This window comes from Rhinoraja longicauda, chromosome 4, assembly GCF_053455715.1.
Source record: "Rhinoraja longicauda isolate Sanriku21f chromosome 4, sRhiLon1.1, whole genome shotgun sequence".
Lineage (NCBI taxonomy): Eukaryota > Metazoa > Chordata > Chondrichthyes > Rajiformes > Arhynchobatidae > Rhinoraja > Rhinoraja longicauda.
Window position 1 is genome coordinate 22,409,777 of NC_135956.1, and position 16,709 is coordinate 22,426,485.

General features: G+C 45.6%; 2 protein-coding genes across 4 annotated transcripts in view; one reads left to right on the forward strand and one right to left on the reverse strand.

The window, feature by feature from the left end:
* Positions 1-2,409, reverse strand: part of ccdc178 (coiled-coil domain containing 178) — a 209,725-nt gene extending 207,316 nt beyond the window's left edge. For 2 of the 3 annotated variants that reach the window (XM_078397335.1, XM_078397332.1), the window contains exon 1: positions 2,281-2,409. The gene's annotated coding sequence lies outside the window, so the exon portion shown is untranslated. Of the gene's footprint in view, positions 1-2,243 lie in introns of all 3 variants that reach the window. The other variant, XM_078397333.1, reaches the window with a different exon arrangement.
* A 325-nt stretch (positions 2,410-2,734) lies between these two features.
* LOC144593088 (putative Polycomb group protein ASXL3) overlaps positions 2,735-16,709 on the forward strand; it is a 155,749-nt gene continuing 141,774 nt past the window's right edge. Inside the window, exon 1 of the mRNA XM_078398528.1 lies at positions 2,735-2,952. Within this exon, the coding sequence (XP_078254654.1) occupies positions 2,899-2,952 (54 nt within the window). The 5' untranslated portion in view covers positions 2,735-2,898. The remainder of the gene's footprint in view (positions 2,953-16,709) is intronic.

Sequence of the window (16,709 nt, forward strand, 5' to 3'; positions counted from 1 at the left end):
TTGGCGGGGCTGCGTGGACCAATGGCCAGCCGGCGTGTCACCGCCTCATTCTGCCGGTGGCGGCCGCCCGGGCCGGGAGGTAGGTTCTCGCCCGGCCTCCGTTGGGGGCTCCCGGAGGTTGCAACAAGGTGTGGTGGTGGTCAGCGAGGTCTTGATATCCCGGGTTTGGATGTGCGAGTTTGGGCTGACTCAGTGTGGAGTTTGGCAGAAATGCCGCGGGGAAAAGCTCAGCGGGTCAGAAAGAAAAACAGAGTTAATGTTTCGAGTTGGCGACTGGTCGTCGTTCCAAATCCATTTTAGTTGGACGGTGGAGCATTGGGACTCCTTGTGTAAAGGTCGGAAGGTGGTTTCTAAAGTACAAGTGGGAATCTCTGCAGAATATGGGAAGGAAATGCATCGCCCTTGCATTGGGTGGAAATTGCAGTGAGGGCGAGTGCGGCCAGTGCCTGCTCCATGTGTATGGTGGTGCTGGAGGCATCAAGTGCAGCTCTCTCGGTGTTGGTGGCGCCGGCTGCACGCCATGTTCCCATTGGGGTGGCTCGGCCCCCTGGTGGCCGGAGCCTAACACTCTTACGAGCCGGGATCGTCCGCTTCAACCCCGTGCTCCACCGGCATCGTGTGCAGGTTTGCCGGGGATGCTGCCTTAGTCTGTGGGTTCTGGGGAGGGGAAAGGAATCGGGGGGACCGCGGCTTCCCGCCCACCCAACCAACCAACCAAACATGGCCTCCAGGACAGCAGAGTCCGGCTCGATTTGAAGGCTGCCGCGGGGAATTGAGCCGGACTGTCAATGGGGAACCTGCGATTGGTGTCGGGGAATGGCTCGGTTTCTGACTAGTTTTTGTGGATTGGACAAATTCCCGCGGGTTTGGGCAGTTTGAGTGGATTGTGGGCCGCTGCGTGACTTGGGGGCACTGATTTAATGTTGCTTCCTCAGGAGGAGCAGCATTGAGTCGGTGCTTCCGGATCACGCAGCGGGTTGCAGTCCACCTGGATTGCTTGAACCTGTGGGAATTCACGGGGAGCGGTCAGGGACTGTGTCATTCTTTGACGCTGGTCGCGGGTTCCCCATTGACAGTCCATTTTTTTATTCTGTTCCCCTCCCCAGAGCTTGCAGGTTGGGGCAGCATCCTTGGTAAACCTGCACACAATGCCGGTGGAGTTTGTGGTTGGGGCGGGCGGTCCCGACTCGCGGGAGAGGAAGGCGCCGGCCATCGGGAGGAACGAGGGGCCGGGCTGCCCCGATGGGAACATGGTGTGCAGCCAGCGTTGTTGATACAGGGGGAGCTGCCCTTGGTGTCTCCAGTGCCATTGTATGTATGGAGCAGGCGCTGGCCGCACTCGCTCGCACTGCGATCGCCGCCCAGTGCAAGGGCGCGATGTGTTTCCCGCCCATACCCTGCGGCATTTCTGTTGAATTTTGCACCGAGTTGGCCCAGGCCTGTGCATTTGAACCCTGGATTTTGGGACCTCTCTGATTGTTGCTACATTTTGTTGTGATTTCTGGGAGCCCCTAACATAGGTTGTGTAGCAACCAGCCTCCCGGCCCGGGCAGGCCGCCATTGGTGGAGCAGGGGCACGTGGCCGCTGGCTGGGTGAGGTTACGTGGGGTGCGGGCAGTGGCGTCACTTTGTCCCGTATTTAAGGTGTCACCTTGTCCTTTATAACATATGCTACGGGCCCCGCCCTGCCCGAAACGTCACCCATTCCTTCTCTCCAGGGATGCTGCCTGTCCTGATGAGTTACTCCAGCTTTTTGTGTCTATTTTTCCACTATTCAAGAGAGAGTTAGATTTAGCTCTTAGGGCTAATGGAATCAAGGGATTTGGGGAAAAAGCAGGAACGGGGTACTGATTCTGGATGATCAACCATGATCAAATTGAATGGTGGTTCTGGCTCGAAGGGCCGAATGGGCTCCTTCTGCACCTACTTTCTATGTTTCTATGTATTCCTTCACTCCGGTGATGCTGCCTGTCCTGCTGATTTACTCCAGCATTCTGTCTATCTACATGATAAGGGAATACAGTAGTTCAGGACTGTTCTCTGGTTGTGGTTGGATGGTTCAGTTGTCTGACAACAGCCGGGAAGAAACTTAATCTGGAGGTGTGCGTTTTCACACTTCTGTGCCTGATCCCGCGGAGTTACACCAGCACGTTGTATCTTTTATGCCTAATATATATATATATATAATTTTGTTTTCTTGTGGTAGGATGGGTTAAGATACTGAAAACGATATTTAATCGTACGGTATGGTGTAATCGTTGTGATTCCGCTGATACTCACAGCGCACGGCCCCGGGTTGCATCCCGCAGCCGATCGGTGCCGCAGCCACCGTGTGTTTGCGTTGCTCTCCGGCACCGGACCAGCCGGCCCGCAGTAACCACGGCAACACCTGTAACCACGGCAACACCCGCACGCTGCAATCGATCATGGCGAAACCAATCGCCTCCTGCTAAACCGTCTGCTGCAAAATTGCACTCTCAGGTGCACGGAAAAACAACCCGCTGAATCCCGGCTTCCCGACTTCAAAACCTTTTGCAATAATTAATAATAAAAAGAAACAATTGATGCCGGCGAGGGATCGGCGAAATATCGCGAGAGGTGAGGGAGGGTAATCACGTGAAGATGTCATTGCGTGTTGGTATCAACACGTCAGTACGTAAGCGGCGTGATGACGTATGAGTCGGCGCCCAGGACGCTGGGTATTGTATTGTTTTGGGTGTGAGGGGAGGAGATGGAAGAGCTGTCAGCTGGAGGGTGCAGGCGGGGTAGCTCTGTACTGTATGTTGTCTGCTAGTGTACTCCTCTGCTGTTTGACTGTCCCGTTTCCCATTCATCCACCCCCCCCTCCCCAAAAAAATAAATTATTATATATTCTGAGTGAAAAAGGAAAAAAAAAGAATGAAAGACAAAAGGAAAAAGAAGGACCGCACTTGGGCTGAGGCGGCCCGCTTGGTATGCCTTTTTTTGTCTTCTTTTATTTTTTAATTAAATCCAGGTCAGGTCAGAGCCCAGCGGATGCAGCAACTGCTGTCGTCTGCCTAGGGCTTTGTTTACTGATTGTGCATCAACGAAACTGGGCTCTTGTTTCGTAAAGTTTCTTTTAGATGATGCAAAAAAAAAAAATCTCGGAGGACTATTTTTAGTCCACAGTGGTACAAGAGGAGTTTATATTGTTAAACAAATGGAAAACAATAAATTATTGGTCTTCACAATCTTGCACTGTCTCTACTTGATTAAAATGTTAATAGACATTGCATTTTAGGTAGCAAGAGCAGATTTTCCTGAAGCTAAGATAAGATGTAAGAGAATATATTGTGCATGATACTAGTGCCATACTAGCCTAATGCCACAAAAAAACACGCACTATCTACTGTCACTTGATGCTGCCTCACTACCATGTTTACATCGCAGTAACTAACAAACGGAGTAGTGTGAATAAAGTTCTAAATTCAAACAGTTAGAAGTAGAAACAAATGCTATTTATTTGAAAATAACTTCAACGTTTTACTTAACATACAACCAACCACTACCTAATTTGGGCTTCCTTGGTATTATTCCCAGCAGTTACCTTGTCTTTTCATCACAGAGACAGATTTACCATAAAATGGCAGGCTCGTTCAGAAACCTGGAAAGAATGCCAAATTATAAAGATTAACATTACAAGAGCAGAAACCCAGAGATTGGTAGGGAAACACAGTGTTGGGTCGATTAGTGAAAGATCTGCGTGGCATCTGACTGCCTTATGTCTGATCAGCTAGCAGTCTAGGCAAAAAAACGGACTATTTACAAGCCCTAGCCACGTTGCTTTTTTACAACATTTTTTTTAAAAAATCTAGTCTTGTTGATATTTGCTGTTTATAAGCTATTTTTCTCCTTTCATTGGTGCAGATAGTTGTTGGTTTGTAAAATGATTGCAGGGTTTTTTGTAAAGGAAGTTAAAAAAATAAAGTCACATTAGATTTCATATTCTGCAACTTCAAGAACTGCCGCTATATTTAAGTAATTTCAAAATAAAGCAACGTAATTATATCACAATTTTGAGATGAAATGTAGCAAATATATTTTAATTTACAAATCGATTATAAAAGGATGGTAGACTGGCTCAGAGATGATGTGGACTGATCTCAAGTTAGAACGTATTGGTTAACTTACATTATATATTGCTTGAGGAAGAGTTCCAGTGCAATGTGCTTTTACACAAGTCATCAAATTACGAGCTTAACCCTGATCTAGTAAAGATTTACTTGAATTTCCTTAACTGAGGGTTAAAAATCACTTTAAAGCTGTGGAAAGAAATTCAGACTGGGAGGAGAGCATGTGAGACTATAGAGAGTGATAGATGAGCAAGCAGGATAGATTGAGAATTACACTGGCAACAAAGGGAGACCCTTCACAGAAAAGGAACAATAGAAGAAAGAGGTCAAGGTTTTCATTCTTTTGAGGGTTTTTTTTAAATTTGAAATTCAAATGTGTTAAACACATCATTTGGGGTGTAAATTATATTTTCTTTACCTGTCAAATGGCTGCAGAGTCAAAAGGCCTCTCTGTGCATTGGAGTCTTCCCATTCCCATTTGCGAATGCACTGCAGCCAGGAAACAATCGCAGTGTTCCCAAGAAGCATCTATGAAAAATAAGCATCATTTTCATCAGTTTTATAGTTTAAGTTCCACAAATTCCTTACTTGTGTTACAGTTTCAAAGTCCAGAAAACTGTTTATTTGTGTTGTTTTACATCTGACATGATGGTAATTTAAGTATTTATACTTTCTCAAAATTCTGGCTGATGGAATCATTATTGACATTATAAAAATAGTATGTCAACATATGACCTGTATACTGTCATCTCTCAGGTTAATGTGTGCAAATAATATTTCTATACTGTGAGGTTTACGGGGAAGTTTTGTTTAATTTAATTTGTGGGATGCGGTTGTTGCCAGAGATATAGCATTTAATGCACATATTTGATTGATCTTAGAGATGATGGTGAGAAAAAGCCGACTTGGAATTTGATGTAGTAATGTTGATAAAACTGCTGATATATTTTTTAATTGTGGTGGTGTGTGACTTGGAAGTTAATTTGCAAGTCACAGAATCTCCAGGTTTCCTCTGGGAGTTGTAGCATCATGAAGGTGGGAACTCTGTTGAGAAAAATCTTGATGAGCAGCTGTGCATTTTGACTGTTCATTGTGTAACCCGGCACTCCCCAGTTTACGTAAAAGATGACTTGCATAAACCCGCACTTACATTCGCAATTTTTTAGGCCCACTGCTTTATTTCTGAGTTGCGCATTTTAGTAGCAGTGAACTACCATTCGGTTAGGCAAGCCAGGCAGCTGTATGAGTCCTCAGAAAGTGCATCTGCTTGCTCCTCGAGATTAAATTCCATCTCCCATTGCTCTTCCTACTTTACTAACTGATATGATCACATTTAAGCCTAAAATTATCCATACTCTTAAGACTAACCTTACTGCCAGCAATACCAATAATTTTATTGTCACCTGCAAATGTACTAATTATACCTCCAGCATGCACACTCGATTCGTTATTGCAACCAACAAATAGCTTGTGTCCCAGTCTAATCCCTTCGGTACACTACTGGTTCAAGGCATCCGATCCTTGTTACCAAGATAGAGTTGGATCCAAATTGGCAACTTGCCTTGGATCGCATAGGCACTAACCATTTGCAACCAGTTTCCCATTTACATCCTCATCAAAGACTTTCTGGAAGTCCATGTAGATTATATTAACTGCATTACCCTCATTAATGTATTATGTTATGTCTAAGAGTTCAGTCATATGATCAGACGGGACTTTCCCTTAACTGATCCATATAACCATATAACAACTACAGCACGGAAACAGGCCCGTTCGGCCCTACCAGTCCACGCCGACCACTCTCCCTGACCTAGTCTCATCTACCTGCACTCAGACCATAACCCTCTAATCCCCTCTTATCCATATACCTATCCAATTTACTCTTAAATAATAAAATCGAGCCTGCCTCCACCACTTCCACCGGAAGCCCATTCCATACAGCCACCACCCTCTGAGTAAAGAAGTTACCCCTCATGTTACCCCTAAACTTTTGTCCCTCAATTCTGAAGCTATGTCCCCTTGTTGGAATCTTCCCCACTCTCAAAGGGAAAAGCCTACCCACGTCAACTCTGTCCGTCCCTCTCAAAATTTTAAAAACCTCTATCAAGTCCCCCCTCAACCTTCTACGCTCCAAAGAATAAAGACCCAACCTGCTCAACCTCTCTCCGTAGCTTAAGTGCTGAAACCCAGGCAACATTCTAGTAAATCTCCTCTGTACCCTCTCCATTTTGTCGACATCCTTCCTATAATTTGGCGACCAGAACTGCACACCATACTCCAGATTCGGCCTCACCAATGCCCTATACAATTTTAACATTACATCCCAACTTCTATACTCGATGCTCTGATTTATAAAGGCAAGCATACCAAACGCCTTCTTCACCACCCTATCCACATGAGATTCCACCTTCAGGGAACAATGCACAGTTATTCCCAGATCCCTCTGTTCCACTGCATTCCTCAATTCCCTACCATTTACCCTGTACGTCCTATTTTGATTTGTCCTACCAAAATGCAGCACCTCACACTTATCAGCATCCAAGCTGATTATCTTTAATTAATCCCTGCCTATCAATGTGCAGATTAATCCTGTTCCTCAGATTTTTTTTCAGTAACTTCTTTTCCATTGATGTTTGACTTACCGACATATCGATGTCGTAGAATTTTATCATCCCCCTCCCTGAAATAATTTTCAACTACAATGCTCTTCTCATCATTCAATACAGGGGGAAAATATTCATTTAAGACCTTACAGATGTCTTCTTGGTTCACTTTGGTACCAAATGGCAATTATTCTTTCTTTTCTTATCCTCTAGCTATACTTGGATAATGCTTGGTATTTTCCTTTATCGTTTCTGCCAATGGTATTTCATGCCTATTTTGCCTTCTTAATTATATATTTAAGTATCCCCATATATTCTCTATAGTGCTGGTGGGTATCCCCTATTTCATTTCTATCTACTGACTGTATGCTTCCTTCATTTCTTTATCCAGCCCTCCGTATTGCGTGACATCAAGGGTTCCTTGGACATGCTGTCATCACCTTTCATCCTTACACAACAATTTGGCCCTGAATTCTAACAATTTAACTTTTAAATGAAATCAACTTTATAGCAAATAGCTGCTCCCAATCTACTTTTGCCCGGTCCTGTCTTATGGTATTGAAATTAATCTTGTACCTCTCCAGGGTGTTAATTTCCAATACATCCTTATCCTTTCCCTGCAGAGTTGTGGTTATCATCTCCAAATACTCTCTTAATGATCAGCCATGATCATATTGAATGGTGGTGCTGGCTCGAAGGGCCGAATGGCCTACTCCTGCACCTATTGTCTATAATGACTCCAACCACTTAGCCAGCTACAGTTTCTAATATTAGATCTGAAAATATCCCTTACCTAGTAGGTAATTGATGTGTGTAGAAAGAAACTGCCGATGCTGGTTTACTGCAAACAGAGACACAAAATGATGGAGTAACTCAGCGGGTCAGGCAGCATCTCTGCAGAAATGGAATTTCATGTCAAACCTCTTCTTCGGACCAGTACACTATTGATCGTACTGGCTCATAAAATCTCTCCTGGGTGTATTTTTTTAAAAGCCTACCCACTCTATGCCTTTCACACAAAAGAATACCAGTTAATATTGGGGAAGATAAAATTCCCTACCACCATAAACGTATTACTCTTACACCTAACTGTGATTTGCCTGCAGATCTACCTACCTCTCCATCTCCTGTTAACTGTTAGGAGCCTATGGTATACACCCCAGAAAAAGGATGACCGCTCATTACTGTGGTAACGGAGTCCTTAATCAATAGTTCAATGCAACCACCTCTTTTCCCCATTTCCTAATACCATTTAAACCTGAAAATTCTATATCCAGCCATATTGAGTTGCCAGACCTGCCCTTTCTTCAACCATGTCCCTATGCCAGCAGCAATATTATGATTCCATGTGCTAAGCAATGCTCTAAATTTGTCTGCCTTACTCAGATTCCTTGAAATAAAATAGATGCACTCCTTGCATTTCTCTCGTGTGCCTTTTCACGTCCTTAATCGAAAGGACTGATGTAGTTTTCATGGAGTCATGATGTTGTACAGGTAGTTAGAGCAAGAAATCCTCCAATCTAGGCCACATCCTGGTGATTCTCCGCTGCTTCCTTTCCTACGCAATCACATTTATTCCATAGTGTGGTGACCAGAACCACGCACAACACTGCAGTTGTTGTCTAATCATTGCTTTATAAAGTGGTAACATAACTCTTACTATTCTTAATTTGAATGCAATGGCTGATGAAGGTAAGCGTCCTATATGCCTTGTTCACCACTTTATTTATGTCTGCTTTAGGATCTATGAATTTGTATCCTCTGGTTACTCTGTTAACAATACTCCATAGGGCCCCACCATTTACTGTATATGGCGTACCCGTATTTGACTTTCCAAAATGTGTCACTTTGCACTTGTCAGGATTAAATTCCAACGCTCCTCCCAACTTTCCAAATGATCAATAACATGCCCAAGACAATCTTCCTTGCTGTCCATAATACTGCAAAGTCTTGTCATCTGCATACTTATTAATTATATGTCCTATGACATGAGGGGATGTATCACATGATGTTTTTAATATATATCACAAACATGGAATACTCACTGGTCTATAGTTATGTCCCCTATTTCTGTGGCACTTCTTGAATAATACCCTTATTTTCCTTGTAATTTTAGTTTACCTCACCCCAACTTTGCATTAAACCTCCTTAATAGCATGTACAAGGTTTCTGCAAGGTTATTGCACCCCTCTCGGTTCATGTACATGTCGAACTTGTACAGGTCCCAAGGACTATGTAGGTTAATGACAGTCGCGTGGTAGACATTGTGTACATGAAGATACAAGGAACTGCAGAATCTGTCTTAAAAAACACAGACATGGACTGCTGTGACCCACTTGAAGAAGAATTGTTCATGAATGGGAAATGACATGGGTGCCATATGCCCAAGACTGATAGCAGCTTTTGGAAGTGGATTTCTGGAGCAGTGACAGTGCTGACAATATATCCAGGAATTAACCATTTTACCCAATATACCCAAGGAAAAAAACATTTTTGACTTTCTGGCCATGGCTGTGACAGGTTTGGAGTTCCCTGGGTTGTACTGGAAAGAGCCCTGCTCCCTCCCACAATCTAGGCCCATGCTGTTAATATATTGATAAATTGCAAGTGCGCAGTCAGTCATGCATTGTATGCCACTTGATGTCACTGATCCACATTCAGAAAATTGTACACTGGGAGACCCACTATTTTGTTTCTGGACACATGCTGTGCACCCTTCGAGGAGAAGAATTTTCACCTCTGCACATGTTACACATAAAATCTTTCATTTTGGTTATTGATTTTACATTGCAATGTATTTTCCACTCCTCCCTGCCTCCTATCTCCCTCGTGTGTTGTAAAAATATCTTCAAATCAATGCAGTCCCACTTTTTATTGTGCATCACCTTATCACATAGCTTCTGAAGGAGTGTAGGAAAATAACTGCAGATGCTAGTACAGATCGAATGTATCCAAAAAGCTGGAGTAACTCAGTGGGTCAGGCAGCATCTCAGGAGAGAAGGAATGGGTTAGGTTTCGGGTCGAGACCCTTCTTCAGACTGATGTCAGGGAAGGGGGCGGGACAAAGATAGGATGTAGTTGGAGACAGGAAGACAGTGAGAGAACTGGGAAGGGGAGGGGAAAGAGAGGGACAGAGGAGCTAACTAAAGTTAGAGAAATCAATGTTCATACCGCTGGGGTGTAAGCTGCTCAAGCTGACGTGCTGTTCCTCCAATTTGCGGTGGGCCTCACTATGACAATGGAGGAGGCCCATGACAGAAAGGTCAGACTGGGAGTGGGAGGGGGAGTTGAAGTGCTGAGCCACCGAGAGATCAGGTTGGTTTAGATGGACTGAGCGAAGGTGTTGAGTGAAACGATCGCCGAGCCTGCGTTTGGTCTCGCCGATGTAGAGAAGTTGACATCTGGAATAGTGGATACAATAGATGAGGTTGGAGGAGGTGCAGGTGAACCTGCAGGGGAAAGTGCCTGGGGAGGGGGTGGTTTGGGTAGGAAGGGACGAGTGGACTAGGGAGTTACGGAGGGAACGGTCTCTGCAGAAACCAGAAAGGGGAGGAGATGGGAAGATGTGGCCAGTAGTGGGATCCCGTCGGAGGTGACGGAAATGTTGGAGGATAATTTGTTGTATACGCTGGCTGATGGGGTGGAAGGTGAGGACAAGGGTGATTCTGTCCTTGTTACGAACTGGGAGCGGGGGAGCAAGAGTGGAGCTCCAGGATATAGAGGAGGCCCTAGTGAGAGCCTCATCTATAATGGAAGAGAGGAAGCCCCGTTTCCTAAAGAATGAAGACATCTCTGATGCCCTAGTGCGAAACACCTCATCCTGGGTGCAGATCCGGTGTAAATGGAGGAATTGGGAGTAGGCGATAGACTTTTTACAAGAGACTGGGTGGGAAGAAGTGTAGTCAAGATAGCTGTGGGAGTCCGTGGGTTTGTAGTAGATGTCGGTCACTAGTCTGTCTCCTGTGATGGAGATGGTGAGATCCAGAAACGGTAGGGCGATGTCGGAGATGGTCCAAGTATATTTAAGGGCAGGATGGAGATTGTTGTTCCTCCTTCAGATTCGAAGATGACCATGACTTCATTTTCAATCTTATTATTTCGACCGCTGATTGGGATCCCCGACAGCCGCGGTATGCTGGCCAAGGTTGAAGTCATGACTTGCGCTTGACTTGGATTTAAGTGAGGGGGAGTTGCGCAGATCGTCGGCCTCACTCTCTCGCACTGGCCTATCGGGTTCCAGCAGCAAGACATAGTCGAGACAGCTGGGGACAGGTCAGGATGCAGTGGATGGTCAGAAGTGTCCTTATCTCACTCTGCCCTGTTTGCACTCCACAATGCTTTGCTGGGATCGTCTTTCTGTCCGTTGAACCTTCTGGTGGTTTCCTCCGCGCAATCCACCGAACCCAGGCTTCACATGCTTGGTAGATGAGCGCCAAGCCGCTGGAACCAACGACTTACCGACTGCACTTGTGGCATGCACACAAGACAGTGGAGACATCGTGGGGACGGAGGTAGTCCTGCGGCTGATCCCACGGCTTGGGGGGATGGTCGAGACCGGGGTGGTTCTCTCCGGGTGGTGGTCTGTAGCCCCACGGGCGGGGAGGGGTGCGCCGTCCGCCGGCTGCTGCTGCTCCTCAGGCCCCGGGTACGGGTCCCAGGCCGCCGGCTCGAGTCTCCCCGGGGTGCCGGCGAGGCTCCTGTCCCGGCCCGGGAGACCGGGCCTCCAGTCGCCTCCAACCCGGCCGTGCTGCCCCCGGGAGGCAGGGTGGTCCTGGCCCTGCCCGCCCGCATTGTACGAGGGGTGGTGTCCGTGGCAGGATGGCAGGGCGAAGGTGGCGGCCGCCGGAGGCCAGCGGTAAGATGGCAGCGCCCACTCCATGGCCGACTCCGCCGCCACCCGCTAACTGGACCGAATGCTCGTTTCCCTCTCCGTTCCTCGGGCTCCCGGTCTCCGGCTCCTCGACCAAGCAAGGCGGTCCCGCGAACCCGGGGAGCCGCGAGCGGCTGCGACCGGGACCGGGGGCTGCGGAGCCCGCAAAAGATGGAGATTAGTGGTGAAATATATGAAGTCAGTGAGTTCTGCACGGGTACAAGAGGTAGTACCAATGCAGTCTTCAATGTAGCGGAGGTAGAGTTCGGGGATGGGGCCCGTGTCGGTCTGGAAAAAGGATTGTTCGACGTACCCGACAAAGAGGCAGGCATAGCTAGGGCCCATGCGAGTGCCCATAGGTACGCCTCGGGTTTGGAGGAAGTGGGAGCAGTCAAAGGAGAAGTTGTTGAGGGTAAGAACCGACTCTGCTAGGTGGAGGAGAGTGTTAGTAGATGGAGATTGGCTGGTTCTGTGGTTGAGGAAGAAACGGAGGGCTTCATGACCATCCTTGTGGGGGATGGAGGTGTGGAGTGACTGGACATCCATGGTAAAGATGAGGGCGTGGAGGCCTGGAAACCGGAAGTTATTGAGGAGAGGTATCTTGGACATAGGTGGGGAGGGATTTGACGGGGGGGATAGGATGGAGTCGAGGTAAGTGAAAATTAATTCGGTGGGACATGAACAGGCAGGAACAATGGGTCTGCCAGGGCAGTTCTGTTTGGATTTTAGGGAGAAGGTAAAATCAGGCCGTGTGGGCTAGGGAACGATAAGGTTGGTGGGCAGTGCCGGAATTGGTGAGATCATAATATTAGTGATTATTGTCTGGTCCTCGTCGGTGGGGTCATGGTCCAAGGACGAGTAGGAGGTGTCTGAGAGTTGTCGTCTGGCCTCGGTCCGGTAGAGGTCAGCGCGCCAGACTACCACGGCACCTCCCTTGTCAGCGGGTTCGATGACTCAGTCAGGGTTGTTGCAGAGTTAGTGGAGGGCTGTACGTTCAGGAGGGGAGAGGTTAGAGTGAGTCAGGGGAGTGGAAAATTTGAGGTGGTTGATGTCACGCCGGCAGTTGGAAATGAAAAGTTCTAGTGAGGGTAGATGGCCAGCCGGGGGAGTCCAAGAGGAGGGGATCCGCTGGAGACATGGCTTCTGAAAGTCTTTATAGGCAACTACCTTATCCAATATGTTAGTGACTGCCATAAAAGTTTAACTTGTCAGGTACAGTGTTGTTCTGACTGATGTTAATCTAAGATGTCATTCATTCTCCAAAGACTGAGTCTAGCATTTGATGTTAAATTGGTCAAGCTTTGAGTTACCAAATTTGTCTCTTGCATCCATTAATGTATTGCATCGTATGGGAGGCGTATTCCCAATCTTGTTGTACCCCTGTACAATGACAATAAAGATATATTGTATTGTATGTCGTGATTGACATTTGACATTCGGAATTTTCCAAGTCAACGACACAATAGCAGAAGTAAGAGCTTTGAAAATCTATTGAATCTATTGAATCTCCAGTTCATTATATTGCTTGCAGGTAATGTGGCCGAGAGCATGGTTTATGAAGCACGTTGTTTCATCATCATTGTACTTTACACTTTGACAAAGCAATATTGCATATGTCTGAATCAATGTAAAATGTTACTCATTTCACTGAAACCGAAAGAAACCACGGTGAAGATTTCATATTTATTGTACCTTTTCCACAAAACCATTTAACCTCAATTATTTAGCCTGAAGAAGGGTCGCAACCCAAAACGTCTACTATCCATGTTCTCCAGGGATGCTGCCTGATCCGTTGAGTTACTCTAACATTGTGTCTTTCCTTTGTAAACCATCATCTGCAGGTCCTTGTTTCTATTTGTTGATACTACTTGGCTTCTTGTGCAAAATCAATCCTCATCCCAGTTGAAAATGTTTTTAAAAGATGAACCCATTCCCATTTTTTCATTGAGACTGTCATTGGTGTAGCCATATATTTTCTGTTCTTAGTCTTCAATAATGAGCATATCAAGCAGATAACCAGCCTGGCTCACTGATTTTGACTGGGGGGAGGGGGGAAGGGATAAGGGAGGTTGAGGGGGGATGGAGTGGGTGAGTGGAGGGGAAGGTGGGGGAGGGGAGGGTGCTTGACCAATGCAGGAAAGCCCTTCCTGTCGGGTCTCAACCTGAAACATCAGCCATTCCTTCTCTCCAGAGATGCTGCCTGTCCCGGTAAGTTACTCCATCATTTTGTGTCTACTGGAGTGATGTGTTTCTGGGTGATATTATAGGGAGGGTTTGGATAGCGAAGTCAAGGGTATGGGGAGAAGGCAGGAATGGGGTACTGATTGGGAATGATCAGCCATGATCACATTGAATGGTGGTGCTGGCTCGAAGGGCCGAATGGCCTACTCCTGCACCTATTGTTTATCAGACAAACCACTCCGCTGGATGCTGACCTCTGCAGCTGTCTAATCGCTGCAACAATAGCAGCTTCAAGTTTACAGTGGTCATCCATTGACATTCTGGACTGTAGCCACCACCCGCACAAAGTAGCAATTCATTCACTCAAACGTTTTTCTTTTGCATCGCCGACAATCCAAGAACGATGAGAAAACCAAGAATAACTCCTGGTTTGGGAAGTGCGACGTATTCCCGCTTGAGGAGCAGCTCCGGTACAAGTTACAATGCAAAGGAAAATCGTCCCGATCTCGCTCACTCACTGAAGCAGAAAGCAATAAAACCTACAAAATCATTGTAATTTTGTACAAATTAACCATAATTACACCTAATTAATAGTTTTGAAAGCAGTATTTTCTTACCCCCGAAGAAGCAAAACTGGAAAGTACAGATGAAACGTAGGTCTGTATACACGCAGCAGCTCAGCCGGCAAGAATGTTTTGCACAAGTGACCTATGACCTGCGCATGCACGGTAGAGATACCGAACTCGCTTATTCTGACCGTTGGTGCTGTGTACTTGGAGCAATCATATTCTCCATGTGAGCCTATGGATTTACTCCGGGGCTCCTCATTTCTTCCCATATCCCAAAGATGTGCAAGATGCAGATTAATTAGCCTCTGTAAAAAGCCCCAACTGTGCAGAGGAGTGGCAGAATCTGCGGCAAATTGATGGGAATGGTGGGAGAATAAAATGAGATCGAATAGGATTATGCATATAGGTGCTTGATGTGTGGACTAGACTTAATAGTTCAATGGTTTATATTATCAAGTATGCACTGCACAGTGAAATTCTTGCACCCGTCACCATATTTTGGTGTAATTTACAAAAGAAAGACAAAGAAAAAGACCAAAATCCGTGCCACATGCTGGATGTACTGGAGCGACCCGATCCAGATACGCCCAGAAAAGACCCAGGCTGCTACAGGGCCTCCTCTGTCATCCTCGACCGACTCGGCCCACCAACTGGCATTCCATTCCTCACCCAACTGCCTTTGTGTCCTGGGGACACCTCATGCAGCCCCTTGCAGGTGCTGGAGGCAATACCCCAGTCCTTCCCCTACCGGCCCACTCCTTGCAACCATTGTCACCAGCAGCTCCCTCCTCCTCGACTCCCCGACCTTCGTGGCTAAGCTCGGCAGCTTCCGAGCTTTCCCCTGCAGGTAGCGGCCTGCCGGGTCCTTAGCAGTGGTGAACCAGACCTGCTGCCACATGTGAATTCATGAGAGATAATGGGCTTCGTTAAATGATTTGCTTCCTCTAATCGGCGAGTGATAGTATTTTGGTAAAGGTGAAAATCCTCCTTTGGCTTTGCTGCATCCCATATTTTTCCCACAATATTCTGTCCTTACAGTTGTCTATTTTTGTAGTGTTGGCAAATTGTTCCCTTTTATTACAGTAAGTGATAACCTCAACAAGGTGTTCTCTTATTATATTTTACTCAATTCCCACATAGTGCTACTTTCTAAATGTTTATCAAGAGACTGTTCCAACCAGAGGTATACAATTGCCCTTCAGGGAGTCACTCTTGACAATAGTTTTTATGCAAATTCAGCAAGTAGTTGCAGAATTTTATTAGTAGAACCTAAAACCTGAATATTTGTCTCCAGTTCAACAGTTCTTTCGAGAACTTTGTAAGAGGGTGAAATGGATTATGTTGTAACATACAGAACACGGAGGAATAGGTTGAGCAGATCAATGTGCGGAAAAAAACATTGCTCTTGATTTTAAACAACAAAATCCAGCTATTGGATTTGTTTTTACTTACATTTTAGTGATTTAATTGGAACCTTAACACATGCCTATCACCTTGTTATTCAGAAGTGGTTAAACTTTCAATTAGCATCATGTTATATACTGTTATGCCATGAGATAAAATTGCAGTAATTTCATTACTTTACTTCCTTTTTTCCTTAAATCTTAATGTAATATTAAAATCAGTTTAAGTGCAATATTAATATCAGTTTTTATTTTGAAATCTTTTGGAAAACAAGACATCTGTGGCTGCTTTCACCACTGCTCCTTAATAAATGCTGCTCAATTCAGCCTTTTTTTGTTATACATTAATTTATCTACTAAATGTCAAAGCAAATGTTTTTATTAGTTTTCTTTATCTCTTGGCATTTGGTTTCACAAATCATGTTTGACGAGGACAGATGGAAGATAAACTCCCAGGTTTATTAATAACAAAAGCCTCTGGGCTTAAAGTGGTTTACACTCCTCTGAGAATCCTTAGCCTTTCCAAGTTGACACAGTTTGGTTAGGAATTTTAGTATTCAGGAATTGCATCACTTTTTGAACAAGATTTTTCTGCTACAACAGCCGAGTGTCTACATGCAGTGAAACATGAAATCTCTGAGCCTATGTACTATTTGCATTCTTAAATGAAAACTGAATTTACTTGAGTTCCAATGCACTCATATCAGCAACATGAATCCAGAATGTGTATCCCAAAATTACTTTTGTTTGTGCCAGAAAGTTTGAATAGCCAACGCTGAAGTCTTGTAGGAAAATAACTGTAGATGCTGATACAAATCGAAGGTATCACAAAATGCTGGAGTAACTTAGCAGGTCAGGCAGCATCTTAGGAGAGAAGGAATGGGTGACGTTTCGGGTCGAGACCCTTCTTCAGACTGATGTCAGGGGGGGGCGGGACAAAGGAAGGATATAGGTGGAGACAGGAAGATAGAGGGAGAACTGGGAAGGGG